Genomic DNA, 24,663 nt, shown 5'->3' with positions numbered 1-24,663 from the left:
TAAATTATCCAGTAAAGTACAAGCAATCAAATTAAAATAAGCAATTCTTGGAAAAGGAAAATGAGCGATAATCTGGTATCAGGTTGCTGGGTTGGATTCATCATCATGAGATTTCTCATCATCATCAGATTTCTCAGCCTATACGCGTCCTACTCCTGGGAACAAGAATTATCTCAAAATGAGAAGGCTTAGGCTTGGGCCGTAGTACCCATGCGGACCCAGTGTGGATTGGGAACACACATCATTGAATTCCTTTTCAGGTTGTGCAACTATTCCCACGGTGTTTTCCTTTGCCGTAGACTTCGTATCAATTTCAATATAAATTCATGTGGATCTCGAAAAATTCAGAGGTATATGAGCCTCGATTTGAGCTCACAATCATTTTCTTGAGAGGCCTTAGGTTATAACCAGTACCATCACGGCGTTGGGTTGGATTGGATTACATTGTGAGTACAAATCTTTATTTTTCTTTGACTATCCTCAATTTATTAGGTTTAACGCAAGAAATAGTATTATTATATCCATGGGTAACCTGCAGTTAACACATAAGTTAGTTATCATTGAAAATAATCTTCTAGTAGGCAATTTTTATTCTTTCAACTTTGAACTACTTAAAAGAATTTCTTTGCTCAGCCGCGACCTAAATAAAAAAAAGTTTTAGGTCATTGATATGGACCTTCGCAAAGTAACGCCTGATTCAATATTTTATTTTAACTTTAACAAAGACAAATCAGATAAGTGCTGTTAAGTACTTAATTCATTTTCGATTGCCTTTGAAAGCTTTACATTCTTATTAATAAGTTATTTACGGGTGACGCTATCTACCGGCACGGATTATACCGACACGTAAATACCGACCCGACATTTATTTCGTGTACGCGCCCATACAAACTGATGTCATACTGACAAGTGTTTCTATGGGCGTGTCACAAAAAATCATGTCGGTATTTCCATGTCGATATTGTACATCCGGTAAATTGTGTCACCCGTTATTTACTAGCAAGTTGTTTATTAAAAAAAACATCACTAAGCGACTAAGCCAAATGGACTTCACATCCAAACCGCAAAATCATTAGGGAAACAATTATTATTTTTATGGCAACACACGTTTAACCTGCTACAGCAGGCAGTGTAGTATGTTTTCCTTGCGCCTCTGAGACCTATGCGTGTGCCATTTAGCCAATCAAAACCCACATTCAAGAAGGCGGTCCTTGCTACGATTGGCCAACTGCATAAATACTCGAACCGTGCCGTAGTAGAAACGCAACTAAAGTTAATTCATAAATTTGTCAATTTGTCATACGCGTCGGAGATGTGTCAGTGGGCGATCGTTGTCGTGTATATAATTGTGCCGTAAATGTGGTGTGTTCATGTGATAATGAGAAAGCCATGCTGGACCTTCTAATTATTAAGTGATGTACATGCGTTTTGAGTTCAGTGTCTCGTTGTAATTGTTTTCATTTGTATGTCATCGGACTTTACAATATGGCGGCCCCCCGTCCGAAATCACAACAGAAAAACATCTCGTCATTAATTTCGAAGTTGCACGGCGCTTTCTCAGGTGCCGTGTGTCCGACGAAGCTGGCAACTGACAAGAGGACATTGAACAAAACCTGGGAGCTGATGGATAAAGTTGTCAAGCTTTGCCAGCATCACAAAATGAATTTGAAAAACAGCCCTCCGTTTATTCTAGATATTTTGCCTGATACATATCAACGTTTGCGAATTATTTATTCTAAATACGAGGACAATATGCAGGCGCTGAATAGCAATGAACATTTTAATATATTTATTATAAATTTGATAAGGAAGTGCAAGCAAGCCATCAAATTGTTCAAAGAGGGCAAAGAGAAGATGTTTGATGAGAATTCCCATTATAGACGGAATCTGACGAAGTTGAGTTTGGTTTTTAGTCACATGCTGAGCGAGCTCAAAGCCATGTTTCCGAATGGAACGTTTGCAGGAGACCAGTTCCGCATCACCAAGAGTGATGCTGCTGAATTCTGGAAGACTAACTTCGGGAACAGGTAGGTTTATCACTTTAAGACATTGGAACTCAGTGTTTATTAACACAATACAAGGTTATTTATATTTTTTCATTTTAAGCCAGATGATTGTTGCATTTATTTTTGAATACCATCATTTTAAAAGACATTTGTGTGTTTTGCTTAGTCAGTAATTCTACTTCATTTTCAACTACAGTTATAATTTGTATTTGTCAATTGCACTTTGACGTTTTTAGAAGAAAATCACATATTGACAGCAAAATGGCCGGTAATTAGATTATTAAAATAGTATGAAAATGCCACCGTTTAGGAGATATTTTTACTTTTTGTACATTGATGTTTAAGTTTCAATTTGATTCTAAGCAAGCCCTGCTTAAAGGGATCCCATGCCCCAATGACCTTCGATCTGAATTTGTTAGTTTTCTAATGTTTTTTGTAGCTTATTATATTAACAACAACAGCTTTAAGCAATATAGTATCCCATATTTACTTCAAAGTTCATTGTCTTCGAGATATTTGGCATCAAAGTTGAGCAATTTTAGGCCAAAAAACTGGTTTGGCTTGGCCATAACTTTTGAAAACCCTAGACACGTTTTTAGAGACGTCAAAGACAAACCCAAATATGTTGATTTTGAGTATGTTAGATCTTTCACGTCAATAGAGATACAAAATAAAATTTTTATTAGACAATGTTCTTAATGCATTTTTTTCAAAATCCGGTAGACAAAATGGAGATAAAAGATTGAAGAACCGATAGCCCTTTGACTTTTAATTCTATCTAAGTAGGAGATACAATTCAAAAATTGATGAAAACCTCGGGTAGCCTCTTAAAACTTAATTCTTATGGAAAGTAGAATATTGAATGCTTTAATTTTATTTTTGATACCATAAAATATTATGTTTTATCTATTATTTACAATTACACATGTCGAAAACCGAAATTAGAGAGCAGCAGCAGAGCAGCTTTTGCCCAGCAGTGGGACACTATACTGGCTACTTAAAAAAAAATGCGAAATATATAATTCAAAAATTTAAGGACCTTATAAAGCTTCATTAATTAAGAACCGTTTACACTGTATTACTGCATCTAATTAATTATGTTTTTTTATTATTGTAGAAATGGTAAGAGTAAGGACACAAGTGTCTTAGACAACATAACTTCATTCAACCTGTTGATGGTTCCACTAAAGTTAACAGAAATCAAAATCTGTTGATCTATGTAGAAATGGAGGGCAGATTTTTTCTTGCGAGAAAACGCATTTACACAACAAAAACTTTTTGTTGATGTTTTGAACATGAGTGCAGTGCTTTCAAAGTTTGTACTTCATTAAAAAATAGTAGATTGTATAGTCTGTCAAAAGAGAGAAGAAATTAAAAAGTGGCAACACTGTAGTGTCCTCCCTTTTTGGTTTGACAGGGTTTGAAAGGGATGACACTACAGTGTTGCCACATTTTAATTTCTTCTCTTTTTGGACAGACTATACAACAAGAGCATAAAACAAGCATGCTCACTTATTATGTACATTTTATTTTTCATGCATTACTATTTTATATATATTTTTTATTTTATTGATTTATTTCGATTAATTTGATTGATTTTTAATTTTATATAAATTAAAAATTATGAAAACAAATATATATATATAAACTTCATTGTATTTCTTATTTTAAAATTCAAAGGACCTTTTGTGTCCACAACTGTGGTACACAGAGGTTCTAAACACACTTAAACAATTAACAAAGTACTGTCAATAACTTTAGAATGTCAAGAGTCAACATTCACTGTTGACAGAATACACCTGCGCACACAGTCACACCTGTTGGTAGTTTTTTAATAGGAATAATGTAGTTTTATTCTTTATAAACGATTTCCATGCATGTTTGTATATTTGAGACATTCTTACTGTTAAAAAGAAATGGTTCATTATTCAAGCATTTCTTTTTTTTTCGTGGGCATATTTATTTTAGATGTCATGGTAGAAGATTCTGTTACATTTTCCAGGTTATCTTGTAGAAGTACAAGACGCCTAATAATAATCTATAATGCTATCGAATTAAATTCCATTCATAAAAAAATGTGAGCATGTGAAAATTGAGGCTGTTAAAATGCTTGAATAACCCATAATTAAGAATGACAATAATTTACTGTATGTAGTAAAACAGTGGAAAAGGTCCTTAATTTTTTAACAATAATATTAACTTTTTAAAGTTTATAAACAAGTTGTTTTTTATTTTAATTAATATGTATGTTTTGTTGTTTTTTTTTAAACAAAAATCTTATTTTTTTTTCTAATTAAATTAGACGTATTATTAAACACGGATTAAAAAAAAAACAAATGTGGCTTTGTCCATCGGAGGACAATTTTGCCAGAGTCTGTAGGTTTTGCCGTTGTATATTGTATGGTAAAAAAAAACCATATGTATACTTTGATTCAAATATCTATCTTATCTATGTATATAAAAAAGTGACTGAGTGTCTCTCTTTTGTATCATGTCAATGTCATAATATGTTAAGTTTGTTCATTTTATTTTTTTTTTATGGTATAGGGGGCAAACAAGCAAACGGATCGCCTGATGATATTTCACAATATGTCTGAATATTTAATTATTATATGTATACTAGCTGTTGCCCGCGACTGTCCGCGTAGAAGTATGAAAAATAGTTTACATCCTGTTCTCAGACCTACCGAACATACACAAAACAATTCGTAAAATTCTGTCAAGCCGTTTCGGTCACAGGCATTTTAGACCAAATTAAATAAATAAATAATACATTTCTATCAATAAACTGAGCTCTCTGTTAAAGTTAAAGGAATTAAAAAAAGTTATATATATATATATATATATACAAACATATTAAACTAATGCATTTAAACTATATTAAGTTTATTTTCAAAGCAAATTTTCGAAGTAATGCCAGTATCAATAAATTATAATATAATAATCTTCACATGCCTAAACTATTATGAAGTACTTATACACCTGTTTGCTGCTATTTTATTGTATCTACTAGATGAAAACCCGGCTTCGCTCGGTAAAATGTAGACTCATAATAATATGTTTGAAAAAATTTTTTGCCAGTAAAGACTGTCGTACTTATCGAAAAATCTGACGTATATTCCCAGCCTTAATTATATCACAAACACTTTAACGGCTAACCTACGTATCGGTATTTCACCAGTAGATATTTCTCCTAAATCTTATTTGCCCAAATAACTACGTAGTCAGTCCCAAAGTTCTGCCACAAATGAAAACAATAATAAAAACAAAAGTACCAATCAGTTTTTAATAAATTATATACCAATTTAAAGTACATTTAATAAAAAAATTAATTTAAGTACTTAAAATTATTCAAAATGACTTCCTTGTTTTTAATACAGGCCCTTAATCGGCGCAGCCAGTCGTCTATCGCAGCACGCACCATTTTCATGTCTATTTCAGCGACTGCTTTTCTTAAAGATGACTTCAGGCTCTCCAAATTTTTATGGGGTTTAGCACAGACCTTCCCCTCTAAGACCTGCCAAATTTTAAAGTCCAGAGGATTAAGGTTCGGACTGGAGGAAGGCCAATCTTCGTGTCTTATAAAGTCGATTTTTTGACGGCCAAACCAGGTTTGAGTGGTCTTGGCTTTGTGTGCTGGCGCGGAATCCTGCTGGAACACAAAATTATGACCTGAAAATAGCGTGTTGGGCAGATCTTTGACATGCTTATCCAAAACCGTCTCTTGGTACACTTTCGCACTGATCTTGACCCCTTTTTCGCAAAAATGAACCTCAGTTGGCCCGTAATAAGATCAGAGAATACTCTTCAGAGCTCCTAGCGTACACTCTATCATTATGTTTATTGTACTTCTCTTCAATATTAAAAATCTTTTCGTCTGTAAAGAGGATATCACGGTGTCGATTTTTCGCGTACCGCTTTAACAACTTCCGGGATCTTTTAAACCTTATTGTTTTTAGACGGGCATTAAGTAAGTGCCCTCTCGATCTGAGAGGAGGCCTGTGCCCAGCAGTGGGACGTATATAGGCTGGGATGATGAAGTAAGTGCCCACTCTATTTTTTGTATGCTCGCAGACTAAGATCTTCGTTTAAAACCTTTTTGACGGTTTTTCTACTGACACCCATCTGCAAAGCCATCAACTTCTGTTTTCGGACAGGATTTCTTGCTATGCGTGCCTTGATCGCTTTGATCACTGCTGGTGTTTGTACGGAGCGAGGCCGGCCAATTCTTTTCTTGTCCTCAACACTGGAGACTTCATTGTACCTGTCAATCGTACGGTACACAAACCTAAGCGTTATATTTACATTTTTGAGCAACTTGAAAATGGTACTTGGCGAGTGCCCACAGCGGTGCAATGCTAAAACAGCTATTCGGTTTTCTTTCAACGTCCACTCCATCGTGAGAAATTGCAGCGAATGACTGTTTATTGTTTTAAAATAATTGACAAACATTCAAAAATGGAATTCAATCAAATTTTCTTAAAATCATGTTTTAAATTTAAAAATAATGTGCCAGTGACAGAACTTTGGGACCGACTACGTATGTCTGTCTCATAATCAAAGAAATTAGACCTAAAGGGCCCCATATAAGGTACGATCCGTCTGTACGATCGATCTGATGAAAATCGACGAATCGTACCGTGTGTGGGGCCCTTAAAAGGTCACAATGGAGAACGAAATGCAAACCTGTGACACGTGATGACGTGACACTCACGCCACTTTGATGTGATGACTTTGACATGTTTACTCGCAACGCCATTATATATACTCAGTAATTTATTCCATTTTTTATTGAAAAATACTCGCTAAATCCGAATTTTCCACCTACAAGTTGTCGACTCGGAACAAACGTCAACAACTGAAGATAGTTATAGTTGAAGGTAGTTGGTGATAGTTTTGAGTTTTGATAAGATCCATTCAAGTTTTCCGGCAAGATGTTTCGTTTTACACAGTCACATGAGTCACAGTTCTTTGTAATGGATACTTTTTGGCGTGACGCACGCGATGTGTTGAAGGCGAGCCGTATCTAAGAGCTAGCTAGTATGAAACGGAACGTTTATTAACTACCCAAGATGGCGACTGCGGTTTGTTTGTCAGTGCCATTAGAATTTAACGAAATTCTCCATAATCCGAATTTTGCGGATATATGTTTGTCGACTCGGATCGACTAATTTTTTACGCACTTCAATTTGATGTGCATTTCGTTCGAGTCTACCGTACCCCTGGACGAAATTATTAATATAGATTATATCTGGTGGCCTTCAGATATACTATCCTGTACACAAAACAATTCGTAAAATTCTGTCAAGCCGTTTTGGTCACAGGCATTTTAGACCAAATTAAATAAATAAATAATACATTTCTATCAATAAACTGAGCTCTCTGTTAAAGTTAAAGGAATTAAAAAAGTTATATATATATATATATATATATATACATGTATATATATACAAACATATTAAATGCATTTAAACTATATTAAGTTTATTTTCAAATTTTCGAAGTAATGCCAGTATCAATAAATTATAATATAATAATCTTCACTGCCTAAACTATTATGAAGTACTTATACACCTGTTTGCTGCTCTATTTATTGTATCTATTATATCTGGTGGCCTTCAGATATACTATCCTGTCATAATGTAATAACTCATAGTCTGGATTAAGAATGCTTAGTAATTAAAAACATTATAGCTCACAGCAATTAGATCTATACTTACTTCTATAGTAATAACTAATAATGTTATGTAAAGGTGAACTTTGTTTATTTGTATGTAGGTCTCTGATCTCTGACTTCACCAATATTATAATCATAAATGCGAAAGTACTTCTGTCAGTTTCCTCTTCACAATAAAACAACTGAACCGATTTAGATGAAATTGTGAGGCTGTGGGAAGGACCTAAGATCATTTTTATCCTGGAAAATTTCATAGTAATAGGGCAACAGCTAGTTCATGACAATTCTTTCAGTAATAGAAAGCTACATTATTTCAGTCTAGCTTAGTCCGGGCCTTCTTTTGTTCGATTTTTTTTAAATATCCCTTTAGGTGCACCTAGATCCTAAAGAATATTAAATTTCAACTCTAGCTCCACTCCAATGATTAAGGCTCTGCAATCTCAGTCGGTCACACAGGTGCGTGCGGTTAGTGTACAACGCCGTATTTGTCGACCTAGAATGAACACTAATGCGCAACCTGATAGTTGAAACCCTTATTACAACAGGTCGTACATTTATGTCGTTCATTCCTGGACGGCAATTACAAGATTTACAAGTTAAGTCGTACTTTATCAACCTTAGGTCTCCTCTGTTAGACATAAGCCTCCCCCATAGTAGACTTTGAAAATTAAGTAAATATTTATCACGCTCAAATATGATAATAAGCCATAACACTGATTGTTGTCACGCCATTGTTGAATGCTGGTTTGTTTGCGAATGTTAGATTCCTACAGCATTCTTGTGCGTGAAGAAATACAAACACCCAAGCCGGCAAGCAGGCAATCTCACACTGAAATCATTCAAGATATTTAGTTTATATACTACTTCCTACTAATATTATAAATGGACGGCTGGACGGATTTATTTGATATAAAGATGGACATCTGGAATAACACATAAGTATATAGGCTACTTTTTATCCCTGTATTCTTAAAGTAAGTATTGGGATAAAATCTTCAAGTCTGAACCGCAGTCATGAAATTTAACATGGTTGTTTTTAATGCAACATCAATAAAAAAAACATGATCTAATTTTTGGGAATTCCCAAGGAATTTAGTAAAATCCCGGAATTTAAATTCTACTGCTGGAACTGAGGGTTTATGCGTACGAAGCCGCGGATAAAAACTAGTTACTTAATTTTTTCTTATGTGGTCTATTTTGCGTGCCAATGCTAGTCAATGGCGCATCATCTTTTGCTTTTCATTCCTTAAGAGAATGCGAATTCTTGCCTCCCATCCCAGCAAGTCGTATCTCTCTGTCTTCCAACGGTCTGCCTCTTTTCCTCTCTTGACCTCCTCACCTTCCTATCCAGAGCTATATTTGGCCACTCGCTCAGTTCTGCGTCCGGGTCATCTCGCCATCTCCGCCTCGGCCTGCCTTGCCGTCGGTGCCCGTCGTGCTGTGCCCACTATGTGGCTGTGTGCCCCCATCTTAGTCCCATTTAAGTCTGGCGATCGCTTTTCGAGGTGTTGCGTGGAATGTATTTTTCACGAACCAATAGAAACGCTTCATTTACCTATTCTCGCACAGCAAACCTCTGGTGGAAACAGCTGAGCGGAGCGAGGCGAGGTAAATGAAGCATTTCTATTGGTTCATGAAAAACACATACCTCGTAACACATCCTCGCACATCTCTGGTGGACACGGAGCTTGTGCTTAGTGGTCGCTTTTCTAACATCAGCTATTCGAGTTATGGAGCGGAATGTGGTGTTTCGGATCGTTTACCTTTACTTGCCCGAATTTCACTTGCCATACCAACGTTTGCCATAAAATATATAGAACCGTGCTGTTTTCAGATTTTTTTTATGTCATCGTATAGAATGCAGTAGGTTAGGTTAGATTAGTTTAACATCAACTCTGAAGAAATTACTATTTCAGAAATAAATTACTTTATGGTCAATGAAAATTCTAGAAAACGATACATTCGGGCACATGAAATTCGGGCAAACGATAGAGAACCGTTTCGGATACCATCAATCCTTTTCTTTTCACCCCTATTGTGCTGTACTCCATAGCTCGTTGGCAAAGTTTGCATTTCTGGTTGTCATAATATACCTGTAAATAGTTAGGTAATTAATTTCTCAGTAAAAGATACATTCTTACAGGTTCTCACGCAATCACCTGTCATACCTAATAGGCGACGTATTTATCACATTCTAAACAATTACATACTTTTATGAAGGAGTTACAGAAAACCTGAGACAATCTATGTTCCCATTGGGCTTCATTGTATCATGGGAAACTGGAAAAAGCTGTAAATTATCCAAGAATTACTTACTGACTATTATGATTGTTTTTAGCCGTTGTTATTGTAAGCCTTTTGCACATTTACACATAAACACTTTGTTTATTAATGCAGAATATCTCCGTTTTTACTCAGCAAAATATAAATAAGTGAATCTGGATTATTCTGGATGGACAATTCATACAGGTCCAATTTTAATGCTTCTGGAAATGACGGAAAAATACACATTTAATGTGGTTTATTCCAGTCTGCAAACGTGAACTTTAAAAGTGCAATTTTTGTTTATTTATTTATTTCGAGGATTTCGGTAACCGCTCTAACGGTTTCCAAGTAATTTGATAAGTTTTCGAAGGCGACTAATCGATTTAGCTTGGTTGGTTTTATCTCTGAAACAACGCATGTTTTTGAGTTATCTCCCGAACAATGCTCGGTCACGCAGGTACTTTCACAGAATATGAAAACTAAAATAGAAAAATAAAAAAGAGAAGCTTCTCTAAAATCAAGGTACGCGGAACAAACCCCGAATTTAAATCATAAAATTAGTAATGACCGCGATAGTCTAAAACAATCCTATGTTTTCATATTTTTTAGGCTTTATGCTTTCTATTAGGTAGTGTTAAAAAGTATCGGTTAAAAGAGTAGTAAGGATTCGCTCGTTCACTCCGTTTGGGTCGGTCATAATGTTGAATTTCGGGGCGTCCAAATCTAAAAAAAAAAAAACCGGCCAAGAGCGTGTCGGACACGCCCAAAATAGGGTTCCGTAGCCATTACAAAATAATTAAGTCATATTTTCTAAGGATTTCGTATTTTATACGGAATCTTCCAAGTTTAGGTATATTTTATACCTTAGGCTGCTATTTACTCTTAAACTACTAATTCTCAAGCAAACTTAGCCGTTATAGTTTTCCTTGAAAGTTTGATATACTTACTACCATTCTGAATTTTTCAAATTTTCATGAACCAATAGAAGCGCTTCATTTACTTGTCCTCAAACAGCACACGTGAAAACTCTTCTAGTTAAATAAAACTGCAGACATACATTAACGTGGCATTATTATTTTTCAAGTAAGAATTACAAAATGAATCTCGTGTTTCTTCCACTCCCGCCAAGAGAGCTCTGCGTTGACAGTTCTCTCATGTAGTTAATATGAGCAACTTATTTAAACAAATATTCAATTAATTATTTTTGTAATAATATCAACGATGTGTAAATTAAAGAAATATTAAATTAACTTCATTCCGTTTACATTATTGTCAAAATAACCAGTATTTCATTTATTAACTTTATTGTGAGAAAAATATTGGAACGTATGAACATAAATTCATGACATACTGGTTTACAAAGGTTACTTAAAACTACTGAGTATTCTATATAATCTAACACACGTCTGGTTAAAACAGCTGAGCGGAGCGAGGCGAGGTAAATGAAGCAACACATAAGCATCCTCGCACATCTCTGGTGGCAACGGAGCCTTAGTTCTGTGCTTGACTGATCAAGAATGTTCACCTTGAGAACACACGTTAAATAATTTATTACAAGCTCCTGGACCGGCCCGAACCAGATTTTTCCTATATCCGCACATCCCACGTAGAATTGCGATTGATCGCGTGTACGAATATATATTGCATAATCCCTTTTACTGAGCGCTCCCGAATACACGAAACGCCATTCAGAATTTTCGCACAATTTCATTCATAACATGTAGCATAACATGTCTATCGTTAGCTGGTTTTATGAATGGACAGATTACGCGCCTTTATTGGTCGCTTGATAACCAACGATAGGTGATGTTGACTAAAGCCCTAATCAGACGTTATCGCGACAATTTCCTTTATACTGTGCCTTTACACCGAGTTTCGGACAAAAAGGTACCATATTTATCCAAGCACGACTCCTCGAGTTATAAGAATTAAAAAAAAGCTGTTATTTAATCACAATCTTTTTTGACTACTGTATATCACGATAATACACGATACAGAAAACAGTCATCGCGTACGTTTTAGTGGGTGAATATTCGGGCGTTTGTACCGCCGTCATTGTTCTCAACACTTTTTTTATCAGATTTCTTGATATCTCTATATTGATGAATGTTTACACATGTTGATGTTTATTGTACCTATTTCTTAAGAAATCTGATAAAAAAAGTGTCGAGAACAATGACGGCGGTACAAGCGCTTGAATATTCACCCCAGTACGTTTTGAAATAAGCATAAGTTAAGGGTCAGATCGAAGTACAGAAAGATTAAACATGTCTTAAATTAAAATGACCAAATACGTATTCCATAAAGCGAATGTCAATGAGCCATATATTGACGACCGGATGGCCAATTGGTTAGAGAACCTGACTACGAAGCTTGGGGTCCCGGGTTTGATTCCCGGCCGGGGCAGATATTTGTATGAATAATACGAATGTTTGTTTTCGGGTCTTGGTTGCTTAATATGTACTTAAGTATGTATTATTACTATGTTTATCCGTTGCCTAGTATCCATCCATAGTACAAGCCTTGCTTTGAGGACTAGGTCAATTGGTGTCAAGTGTCCCATGATATTTATTTATTTAAGTATATTTTTAGTTTTTTATTTACTGAACTATTTGAAATGGGCGAACCAATTATAAAAAAAATAATAGCTGATGCGCGAGATAAAATATTGAGTGTAGGTACTATTAAGATTGGTTTTTGGAGTCTTTTTGTATTTTTCATTTCAACTCCGAATTTCTTTACTTTTACGGTCATCCCGAAAAATCCATATCGAAAATACAAACTGAAACACATGCACAGAAAAACCAGAAAAAGAGGCCAGCGCTGGGAATCGAACCCAGGTCCTCAGCATTCCGTGCTGCGTGCTATAACATTATATATTATTATAGCTTTTTCTGGTTTTTCTGTGCATCTATGTTTCAGTTTGTATTTTCGTTGTAGGTACTATGTCGCTGTCTAAAGCAACATTATAATCTAAATTACAAAAACTTACTTTAACATCACGTTGTTGATGCTTGATAGCAAATTAATTCTACTTAATTAATCGTTTCCTGTGTACAATCTTATCATTGCACTTGTCACCCTTTCTAAAGCCAAAGGAAGTGATTACGAATCCATTCATGATCAATCCTACGTCACACTGATAACAATTGAATGTAGTCGATCATCGATTCTTTCATTTCGATCTTATCATAATATTCTATGATAAGTTAAGTCAAAACTCACCGTATCAAAAACATGGCGTTTCCTGCCTAGTGATCAAGTTAAGTGTAATTTCCTTCTAAACCATTTTTATCTATAAATAAGTTAACATGCAAACACGATTGATAAAGTTGTTGCCTAACTGTAGGTATGACATTAATAGAATGATAATGAAATACGTAATATACGGAAATCGGTTTGTTTAATTGTTGGTGCCGATCGAACCGCGTCCGCCGCATTTTACTATCTAATGGCATAACTTATGATTAAAGGCTAACGTGTCAGTTGGACGTGGAATTGATATCGTTTCCAACTGATATTAACGGCGAATTTACGTAGATGACATCTTTAGTTTGAAATCCCTAGTGACGAGAGAATATTGTTCGTTTCTAAACTCTTGAATTAGTTTCTGTTTCGTTTTTAAGTTGCTTGAAAAGAGTTGAAGAATCTTTTAATACGATCAAAAACTAAAGAGACACGCAAGACCCTAGAACTTACAGTTTACCCTTAGTGTTACTCGCTTTATGTCAAAATGTCTCTATCACTTTCAAAGTTCTCGAAAACTTCAGTGCGTCTGCGTGCCAAGGGCTCGATAAGTGGCCTTTTAACAAAGCGATTTGATTGTACCTCTGATTATCTTAACTTGTTTTAAATTTACTATAATGCATCTTCCAAATTGCCTTGAGGTGTTTTCGTGTTTGAATAACAATCGATTCTAAGCGCGAGGAATCCAGAAACACTTTAAAATGCAGTGCTTAATGATGCATTGTCTGTGAGTACTAAGTAACGGAACGAGTGGTTACCTGAACAGTTAACCTGTTAAAACTTGTCATGACAGCTGCAGGAAGTAATATTGGCACCCTTTGTCATTCCCCGTCGAAATGTGTTGAGTTATTGGCGGTTACGGTTAACTCGCGCGAAATTAATGCAATTTGGCTTGGCGATGGCGTGCTTGTACAAAATTATGGAAGTTAAACATTGCTGCCTTACGCAAACGTGACGTTAATTCGAGCTTTATGATATTAGCTGTGACTGTGACGAATTTGTTCATCAATATTTTCATATCGTTATCCCAATTAAATATTGAAGGTCTCTTGAAAGTAAAATTAGCCTAAATTTGGCCTGCTCAATAATTCATTAGGCACTTTATTTTCATATTGGCACCTGAATACTCCGACAAATGAGCGTTTAATTTAAAAATCCGGAACAGTTCGTTCCTCTCATGTTTTTAATATTGAGCTCTGTTTATCGCGGCTTTATTGATTCCAGCCTTTTTTTCCCTGCACAAAGGACTTTTAAAGAATCGTCTATTAAAACGATGGCTCGCTGATTTCTGTCAATGGAACCATTATTTTTTCTTTTCTCTTTTTTCTCGTTGAAAACGTGCTGGTGAGTATTGTTATAAATCAGTTTCTCACTATAGCTGACATGAAATGTTTAATCTATAATTCGGAACAATTTAACTTTTTTTTTCTCTTAAGTGTTTATTAGGTACATCGAGAATATCTGATAAATAAAATATTTAAAAAAAGGTTTTGTGAAATTAGTCTGCCAAGAGTGTGAAGATAGTTACTTCTACCTGATGAGAAATTTTGCACCTGAAACAGCTGCGTCCCACATGCCACCAATAGATCAACTGTATGGAGAAGACTTTCTTTCCGAATCATCTGAAATTCCCATGAAAAAAATCGAGTATTTAGTATACCATAATATGCCAACTCCAGCTATAACAGTATTCTTCAGAGTGGTGACGTCACGCGTTGAATGGGGTCGTTAAGTCTGCCGGATGTTATGAGCGGCGGATGGTGCGCTCCCAATGGTATTCCGGGAGGAATCCGCTTTTAGACTTTCCGCTAGTGCCGTCTTGTCAATTGAAAGAGTAAAGGTCACGTTTTTTTTGACAGATTTAATCGTTGGTAGAAATACGCTTCCTACTTCGGGTGAAGTTGCAATTGTTTGGTAGACAACTATACATACATTTTTGATAATTTATGTTTAAAGCTTATGAAACTTCAGGGTTATGGTTATACACAAAACAGTTAACCTGGGTTTATTGTTACATATTCAGTTTATGGTCTATAATCATGAGGTGAATGCGACAGTGTTCCGTATTAGTTTCGTGAACGTAGAACTACTCTATGTAGTTCTTAGAGTTCACGAACCTCAATCTTTTCTTATTTTTTTAACCACATCTCGCGTTACGAATTACTGCCAACGAATTATATTTCCCATCATAAAAAATTAAACAAAGTAAAAGTTGTAAAGTTTATTGTTTGGCCTTCCAAAGGATAAATATGCTATTACTTTACATCTAAAATTAAACGGGAATTCCTGCGAAGTATAACCCTTTAAACTTCCTCCTACTCCACATATAGCCTGACTTTGGGCTCCCCCGTTTCCGCTAGCGGAAACGTAGTAAAGTTCCGAATTTAACTACCACTCTAATGAAACTAACGTGCCTAGTCAATTTCCATGCAAATGAGTTGTTACGGGCAGTTAGCAGATGGGTTCTACAAAAGACTGACTAGCTTAGGTAGTATCTACTGTGACTAGTGCGAAATTTCAATACCTTTAACTACGGTACTGTTGGAAAACTACGAATCTTGACATTTACTGTACACATTGAATGTCTTTCTACAGGTCATACCAGACAAGTCGGTATCATCGCGATATTGGAAATTATTAACAGTGTGTTAGCCGAGATGCTAGATTCGTATAAAACTAGCTAAACGAAAAAATTACAGCTAACAACACAGCTAGGAATAAAATAGGCAAAATTTGTGGCTTTGGTTCGTAAATATACCTAATAATATTTACGGTTGCTACTCTTACTATCTTCACTCAAGGAAACTTCCTACTAAAAGCCGTGTATCCTTAAACTTAAGAACATAATTATGGTTCAGGTAAAATTATTCTAAAATAGGTATGGCAACTCATCGTAAATATACAAATCTTAGTTGTGACTAGAAATCGAAACGTTTGTGTTATTGTTAAATAAGTAACGCAACGAAATACTTTAAAATAATATTTTTTACGCAAACGTGTAAATATGGTGAAACCAGTTGACATTGCTGTAATTGAAGATAAAAAATAAACCGACATTAATAATCGTATTGTATTTCCACTGACTGCGCTCCTGATGAAGAAACTTGACGTCGAAGTTACTTGCTCTTTCTAAATTTTAATCTCAAACAAATCAAACCAGTTTACAACGCACTACACCAAAATGTCGGCAGCGTCGTGATTCGTGTCGTGATCGCCCAAATGCCAAGTCGCTCCCTGACATTTGATACGATGGACCAGTCACATAAAACAAAGACTAGTTTACCGAAGCCTGAAATGAGTACGGGCTTTAGTAATAATAACCAGACCCTTACGAATGTATGATAAAAGCTGCTACCCTTTTCCCTTTATGGTGACGACAAAGGACAAAGAAAATGGCAGGGCTTTTGGTAAATTAAACCTAAATTTACGGGATTTGTTAGTTAGTCATTAACGGGTTAAAGCTTTCTGTATTCACTTTTTTTTTGATAAAAGCAGTGTAATATGACAGGCGAAAGTCCGTTTTGTCGTTTCGCTGAGAAATAAACAGAACGTTATTCAAGGGTCGCTTTTATATGTGATGTACGTACACGATTTTGTATATATTTTTTGTTACTTGATAACTGGTGCCGGTATTTAATCGTTTTTGTGCCAATGACGAGTTTGAGCAGCGCTAAACGGATGCAGATAGTAACTTTAATATTAAATTATTTAATATTCGAAATGTTCTATTATTTCATAACTTCCACCAATTCGATATTACTGTTGTAAATCTTGATTATCCTAAAATACGACGTCATAAAAACTTCTTAGACGTGACACTTTTATAGCTGTGTTTTATAAGAGACGGCAGTTAAGTAATCCGAAATGTACGTTATATTAAATTAATATCACAGGCAGCAACTGGGCGTAACTATTACTTGTATTGTATCCTAGCTCAATTCGTGATTTTCGTCTATATAGCAATTTAGTTCGTCTTTGCGATCTTGACTTGACCCCTTGCGAAATCGTAACGATCCATTCCATACCCTGTTTCTTTCGCCACTCCAACCTCAGCTTTAGAAGAATCGCCCAAGTTATATTTCACCGTGAATCTAGTACAAAACTTGCCATCTCCATGCTTCAGAAATTTGTTACTTAAAACACACGGGACTTTGGACGTTATGAGCCAATCAGAATTAGGACAGATTTTGCTTTGCAGAGTTTTCAGCGTTAGCATCGTTTGATTCTTATTTTCCATCTTTTCTTGAATGGACTATTTTTACTTTCGAACGACGACTTGAATTCATATAATATCGCCGACCTTGCCTATCATTGTGACCCCCTAACTTTATTTAATTCGGTATATTGTCTCAAATCTTTATTCATAATTAATTAGTCGAATTTCTGACTAAATTGAAACTATTATTTGCCTTTTTGTGAATGAAATCCGAAGTCGCCAATTTCAGGCAGACGACCATGAAAAGAGAATGTTAGTGCCGTATTATACTCACCGTTCTGGGCTTTGAGCCAAAGGTTTCTTCCAACGGATGATTTGTCCTTTTATTATCGCCAATATCACTCGTGAATTCCATAGTTATTTGAAAAAAAAAAATGCAGAATATATTAGAATAAACGAAACACTGAAATATTTTTGTTCTTAATGTATCAATGCCATGATAGTACTTCGGATGTGGCACCGGAAGCATAAAGCATGTCTTTCGTTATGCCCTTGATACAAATCTGTTTGTGTGCTCAAGTACAGTAGACGTATCATATGAATGGGACGCAGTTTCATTGATACGGGCGTGAATGGGCGGGACCGATGTATTAATACTTTGTACTGGACGTCTGTTGACGAACGTGTGTGTTCTTAGCTTGTGTGCGGGGTGTGATAGTTCGAATGCCATGCTCTTTATGAATAAGATTGTATTTCGTACATAAATCTCGCAGACGTAAGATAATATCTTCTGCTGTTGTGGCATTGAGTGTTACGTAATATTTCCGAAAATTCACTTTATATCATTGAGGTCGATCCAATAAAGATATATTGAAGTTGATTGTTTTAGTAGTAACTTTTGTTTTCCCAACATGCCCAAAGCGTGAATCAATCTGACGGTTGTTTTGTTAAAAACAAGCGCATAAACTGTAACGTTTCGTAAACAAAATTCTGGATGGTAAACAACAAAATTTCCAAGTATCAGTTGAAGGTCGCAATTTGCATTGATAATAGTCAAACACACAAAGCCAAATTCATCAAACTGAGTAATTGACTTGGTTCAGGTAAACGCTATTGGCTTTATGGGACAGATATTTGTTATGTAATCTGTTAGGTACATAGATAAAAAGTAATTTATTCCTTTCTAGCTATCGTCGTAAATCTTCATATACATGATAATTACTTTGGTTTATATGATTTTATCTGAGACGTTGTCCCTGATGTCCTTGGGTAACATTCGTAATTGTGATCCATATTTCTGTTACTATGCTAGAAAGAAAAACTTCACGAGAGAGAATGAGACCTCGGTATTCTTCGTACCACGATAAACATGGCAGGTAGTACTAAAGAATTGCCCGTGCAGCAAAACGAACCGCGCAAATGTCATCGACCCACTTGTTCCGCGGAACACCAGCATTAATTCCGTTAAATTTTAATTCCCCATTTCCACGTACCTTCGGATGTTTTGAATTCATTCACAAACACGATTATGCACAGCCGGGATGTTGCTACTGAAGGCACACAAGTTTATAAGCGTGGGAGACGATTGTTTACGTCCTTCCTCCAAATGTTTATCCTCCAATGAATGAATTATTTTATTGGAAATCGAAATGAACGGCGGCGTACCAAACTGCGCCGATACACTAGACTAGAGTTGCGGAAACTAAAGATTTGATATGGTACTTAACTTATTCTTAAGAATAAGATATGAAAACGTTAAAATGATTCTTCCTTCAAATTAGTTTGATTCTTTGCACAGCATCGGAAGTTTTTCCGCAAAGCGTTATTTAGATAATCCATTGAAAGATTTGGACGATTAAACCCAGCCATCATAGTACTTATGCTTTAGATTGTTTTAATTTCGGATGTTATTCAGATATTATTCGTTCTTTATCAGTGCCAAATGTCTAACGGTTGTCTGATTGTCATCTAAATTCCACTACAGTCTGAGAGTCTTCTACGTATGGCCCTATGCCAGCGGCCTCTATTTTACCAGCGCCATAACCTTGCCTGCGTCTGCCAATCGGATGTCGGTACTATTTTAGAACAGTAGATGATTAAACGGATATATACAAGTTATTAAAAGGTGTTCTAGGTAAGTCCAACATTCGTGCTGTCTTTTCCAGTCGGTTATTTTGTCGTACGTAAGGGCTAGACGTGTTTTTGGATCTTTCCTAAAACTTTATTTTTTTATTTTGAAACAGTGCATATAGTTTGTATTAGATTTTATTTTCTTTAGATATGGATCAATTAACATCAAATTGATTTCATTGTAAGATTTTGAAGTGAACTTAAAAACAGCATAGCTAGTCTAGTTGAATTTCGATTCCAAATAAGGAATTGATTCAAACTCCGGAACGCGGATGTGTCCAAATGATTGATGTCCTTGATCTTGCAAACGTCTCGATGGTTTAACAGTTCAATAGACTTTGGAAATTTCATGTTTGAATTTAAGCTAGTTTTCCATTAATTCCGTCCATTAAATCACGAGATCACAAATTCATTTATTATTTAGAACTCAATATCTTTCAAAAAAAATGTTAATCGTTTTGAAAAGCGTGGCACCTTTTTTATTTTTAGATGCCTTAAGTGTCATGACATTTCGTGAAGAGAGACGTCTTTATTTATTAAGTACTCTAGCGATGACAAAAAGAATGTTAAGGTCGATAACTCTACGTGAGTAATACTGAAATACAAATAAATTTAAACTTGCTGTCCCCTCCCGTCACGGATCTCACACGGTCAGTTGCACTGGGCACTGGGCTGTTTCTTTTGTATGTTGTCAATGCCAACATGCAAAAGGACTTCTCAAGTTAGTTTTATCAATGCTGTGAATGAAGTATCTTCAGTGCTTCAGAGCTCGTTTTTAGTACTTGAGCTTTTTATTGTTCAGTTCTTCTGGACATCTTTAATGTGGTGCAATTTGTTCATAAACATAAATTGCCAAAGATTGGTGCTGTTGATGTTGCTGACAGGCCCAACATTTAAGCACAGTCCGTCTTAAAACTTACCAGCTGTCTAAGTTGAGACTATGTAGGCAAACTGTTGTGCTGCTTTTATAATATCTACTGATATATTAATTTTTATTGTACGAGAACTAATGACGACAGCCAGATTCACTTTTACCCAGGTCCTTCTTGAATATTATGTATTTAGAGGTTAAATTCAATGCATGTAGTCCTGCGCATTGCACATGCGTGCTCGCTTACCGCCAAAAGAGTAAAAAGGCAGCGACCGGTAATGATCGCGCGTCATCTGCGCTCCGCCAGCAGATCCGTTACAATTTCCGTTTCGGCCATCTTGGATTTGTCGCGGACATTGTATTGAACTTGAACGATGGTTATGTCCATTGGCTTGATGAAAGTATTGTTTGATTCTTGGTGATACTAGCATCTAAAAAAAATCAAAATGAAACAAATCCTACGGATTTGAAAGCATCAAGGAAAGAAGCCCAACTACCGGCCAAAGGATAAGAAATTCATAGAATATACATTGGATTTTATTATTTTATAAGTGGTTACTTAGGTAGGTGGTTTGATTTGCTAACTAGATCACAATCAGGATCCACAATTTTGTTTGTAGACTTCCTATTCGAATTATTTATATGAAACACTCATGTAACTATCAATGCAGTGATGATAAACTAAAACAATCATTATTAATGAGCCACAAGATAAATTGTTGAATTTTAGCATCTAAACCAGAAATATCCCCAAATGTGTGTTTATTCGTATCGCATTTCTGAGTCCCGCTACTCGTGAAGCCTGTCAATCGAACTCGAACGTGTGAGGCGCGTCTTACATAATATATTTCCCTAATTTGGCTAAAAGATTGTAAATTTCTCATCGGTTCGTGGTTTGAATTACAAATAAGTCTCCAGTGTGTGGTTAAGACTATACCTACACGGGAAAGTATTTTGTATCTCATTTCCGACGTCTTCGAAAAATAAATTCCATTTCCTCACTCGTCTCTTTAATATACTTTTTGATCTACCTCTGATCGGCTTTGACATTAACCGATCAGCACTGATTTACGAGTATCACCTGATTAACGAGTAATAATTTAATCTTCAATCAATCAATCCGCTCCGTAAGTACTGCTCAAGGCTTTTAACGATTAATTATGGCCTCATTAAGTCAAGTCTAAGCTACATTTAGCCCCTTTCCTTTAGTACTCACTATATCTGCGTTATTACAGCATTATTCCGCAAATAGTCATACCATGTCCTTTGAAAATAGCTATTTTACTCTTATTTTTTCGTTGATCATGCGAACAAAATCGCGTGCTATTAATGGCTAGTACTTTGAAAGAAACGTTTTTGTTCCCTCCTATTAAAGAATTATATGAGTTCTAATTAGAGTCGTTTTGCCGACGAGCAGGAAGAACGTAACGTTTCTGAGAATCATGATTTTAAAGCTCTATTGTGATTCTTTGAACACTTCTCTTCTTTTTAGAAAAGACTGAGGAAAATTTTGTCGGATTCAACTCGTTTTAGCAGAACTAATTTTTAAAGATAATGTAGTGTTTATAATTTTAAGTTTTTACACGGCTACAGAAAGTCCTGAAAGAACTGAGATGGTAGTTCTTTAGACTAGACAACTCAGTAAAACCTTGGAAAAAACCACAGAGAATAAAAAGTGACCGACGTTCAAAGTATTTGTAAGTATCTTAGTATATTGAACGTGTAAGTAATTAAATTAAAATTTCGCCTAAAAGACTGTGTGCTTAACTGCGACATTGCATTTAAAAGCTCTGCACAAGCAAACGCAGTTGCATCAACCGTGGAACAATGCGTTCTTGTGCAATGAATAGGTGATTAGTGATCACCCATTACTGCGGTGCACCTACACAACGCTTTCGAAATATAGGTTAGGTTACTTAATTATGGAATTGGCGAACCAATGCCCTTACTCCGCTTCTATGTTTGCATAGCCATCGATTTGTTCGTACATTTTGAAACATCTTTTCTGCGTTACATTAGCAGTGTAATTTGATATGATGACAACTTTGTTTGATTTTCAGAAGATTAATGATGAACTGAATAGTCTCCGATAGATTGCGTTCCATGTCAGTAAAATCATTTTTAATTGATTGGGTTCTATGCGATGAGCACTAACAAAAAAATTGCGTGCCAATTTGGAGTGTATTGAGCCGTATTGGCAAGAGTCAAGAGACCATTATAGACTGAACAAAATAATGTAATCATTTAAATTATTATCTCTACCATTTTAAACATCCTTAAAAAATAGGTATTCGGTAAAAAATTTGACGGTATTTGAATGAATTATATCATTAAAGATACAATCTGAAAACGATTCTCTTGGAGTAATTAAGCAAACTCTTATCTCGCTTTTATATTTTAAATATAAAACTTCTATAAAGCCAACATACTTACATATTTCTTATTACTTTATTACGCGTGCGTTCATTGTTTAAGCATAAAAATGTTAACTGCGGTTAAGTCAAGATTGTTTGAAATGACAAAAAATAATGATATAATACCTCTAAATAAATTAATGCTTTCACAGTAATTGGTTTTCATAGCTGTTGTACGTTTTCCTTATTGGTCTCGTTAGCCGATGTCATGTTTCTATTTCTTTGGTTAGTCCAATTATTTTGTGGCTTCGGGTAGCTAACAAAAATGTTACCCAAAAATGGTTTTGATATTCTGCCAGTAGCTGACATGAATTACTTCAGAGTACAACCATTTCTACGCGTCATATAGGAAGTATATTTATTAAAGTTAATTGGTTAAAGACCTATCGATAAAGTTATTTGCAATTATTTCAAATGCAATGCTCGCGTTGTTAGTCGTGCTAGATTTCCCGACGTTTTCTTCCTTTAATCTGAAATATTTTGGCTGTCAATATAAACGCCTCGATATAACGAAACTCATTCATCTCCAATTCGATCGCTCATCCCTTTTATCTAGCTCAGTCTTACCCCGACAATGCTTCCATCCAATATCATATTGGTATTTCTGTCAATGGAATCTTCAGACCCGCTATCGGCGAATTGTTTCTCGTAGAATTAGTACCTCCTTTATATTTTATCTATTCCAATAATAACTAAGTGAATTCGTATGATAAGATAAATTCGGTTTTTATCATCATCATCAACATTATTATTATTAAGCACCACCAGGTAACGTAACGTCGCGACATATTACCTTGTAATAGTTTTAGTATGGATTAAATTGTTTACGTGCGAGTTAAATCTGTAATAAAGTATTATGTCTCCATTTAAGAAATAATTAATTTGTTGCTGCCGTTCCAACTTGCCGTAAAAGTGACGTTAGAAGTTTTATGTTGCTCGTGGGCGACTTCAAAAGCCTGGACTTGTCTATCGATATTGTGTTGTAGATAAGTAGTGGTAGATAGATTAGATTAGATTCTAGCTTAGACAAATGAAAACTCTACAAACAGGTGTCCAGTCTAGATATATAAATTCCCATTTCGGATCAAGTCTAATCTTTAATGGTTCCACTATTTATTTTCCGGAAAAATGGTCTTGGTTCATTATCAATATCGTGTTTTATTTTAACTTTAAATTGAAGTGTCAAAATGTTTTTCTTGTAGAACGACAAAGGTTTTTGACTGATACACATTATCACCTTGCCTATCAAAACAGCTGGATTAAAGACGATAAGAAATACCCATAATTGTGTGGCCTCTTAACAATTTCTCAATTTCTCGTATTTCAAATACTTATGTTGATTGCATCCATTAGTTGAAATTCAACAGCTGAGTCAGATTTGAACTCCTAATCTGTCGATTTTCTGTATACATTCGATTAATTTGCGATATTACTCACGCAGGATATTACCATACCAAGATTCGCTTTGTCCTTGTTTGCTGCCTGTGAATTCCGGTAATTGCAAACAGCCTAAAGCTTATTTCTGTATGATTAAGTTTAAACACTATATCTATCTAGACAGGCAATGCAAAAATGAATTTAATTTGTTTTCTGATTAGTAGCTATTTGAGATGTCACAGCAATAAAAATAGTTGTGATCCCTTTTTAGAACTAAAGTAATGTTTGTAGGTACATTGTCATGTTGGAATTTGAAGGCACCGGCCTCGCAAGACTTGACGTGCCTAAATATGGCATATCTTGAATTGTCCATCCTTCTCAACTGTCGCTTATTTATTTAATTCTCCGTACACAGGCCTCGTTAAACCCGTCCTTAACATACCTACTCTAGAAGTTACCTGTACACTGCCTCGTAATTAAATTTATGTTGTTAATTTCAATTACTCCTTGTACCTTGCATA

The 24,663-nt window shown here is 35.4% G+C and overlaps 1 protein-coding gene across 3 annotated transcripts in view; it reads left to right on the top strand.

The window, feature by feature from the left end:
* The first annotated feature begins 1,126 nt into the window (after nt 1–1,126).
* The window catches only part of Cbl (E3 ubiquitin-protein ligase CBL), a 118,844-nt gene continuing 95,307 nt past the window's right edge, over nt 1,127–24,663 (top strand). For 2 of the 3 annotated variants that reach the window (XM_074109906.1, XM_074109904.1), the window contains exon 1: nt 1,127–2,027. In XM_074109906.1, the coding sequence (XP_073966007.1) occupies nt 1,486–2,027 (542 nt within the window). In that variant the 5' untranslated portion in view covers nt 1,127–1,485. The remainder of the gene's footprint in view (nt 2,028–24,663) is intronic. The other variant, XM_074109905.1, reaches the window with a different exon arrangement.

This window comes from Choristoneura fumiferana, chromosome 29 (assembly GCF_025370935.1).
Source record: "Choristoneura fumiferana chromosome 29, NRCan_CFum_1, whole genome shotgun sequence".
NCBI classification, from domain to species: domain Eukaryota; kingdom Metazoa; phylum Arthropoda; class Insecta; order Lepidoptera; family Tortricidae; genus Choristoneura; species Choristoneura fumiferana.
The sequence above is the reverse complement of the archived record's forward strand: the minus strand, read 5'-3'. Positions and strand labels throughout refer to the sequence as shown.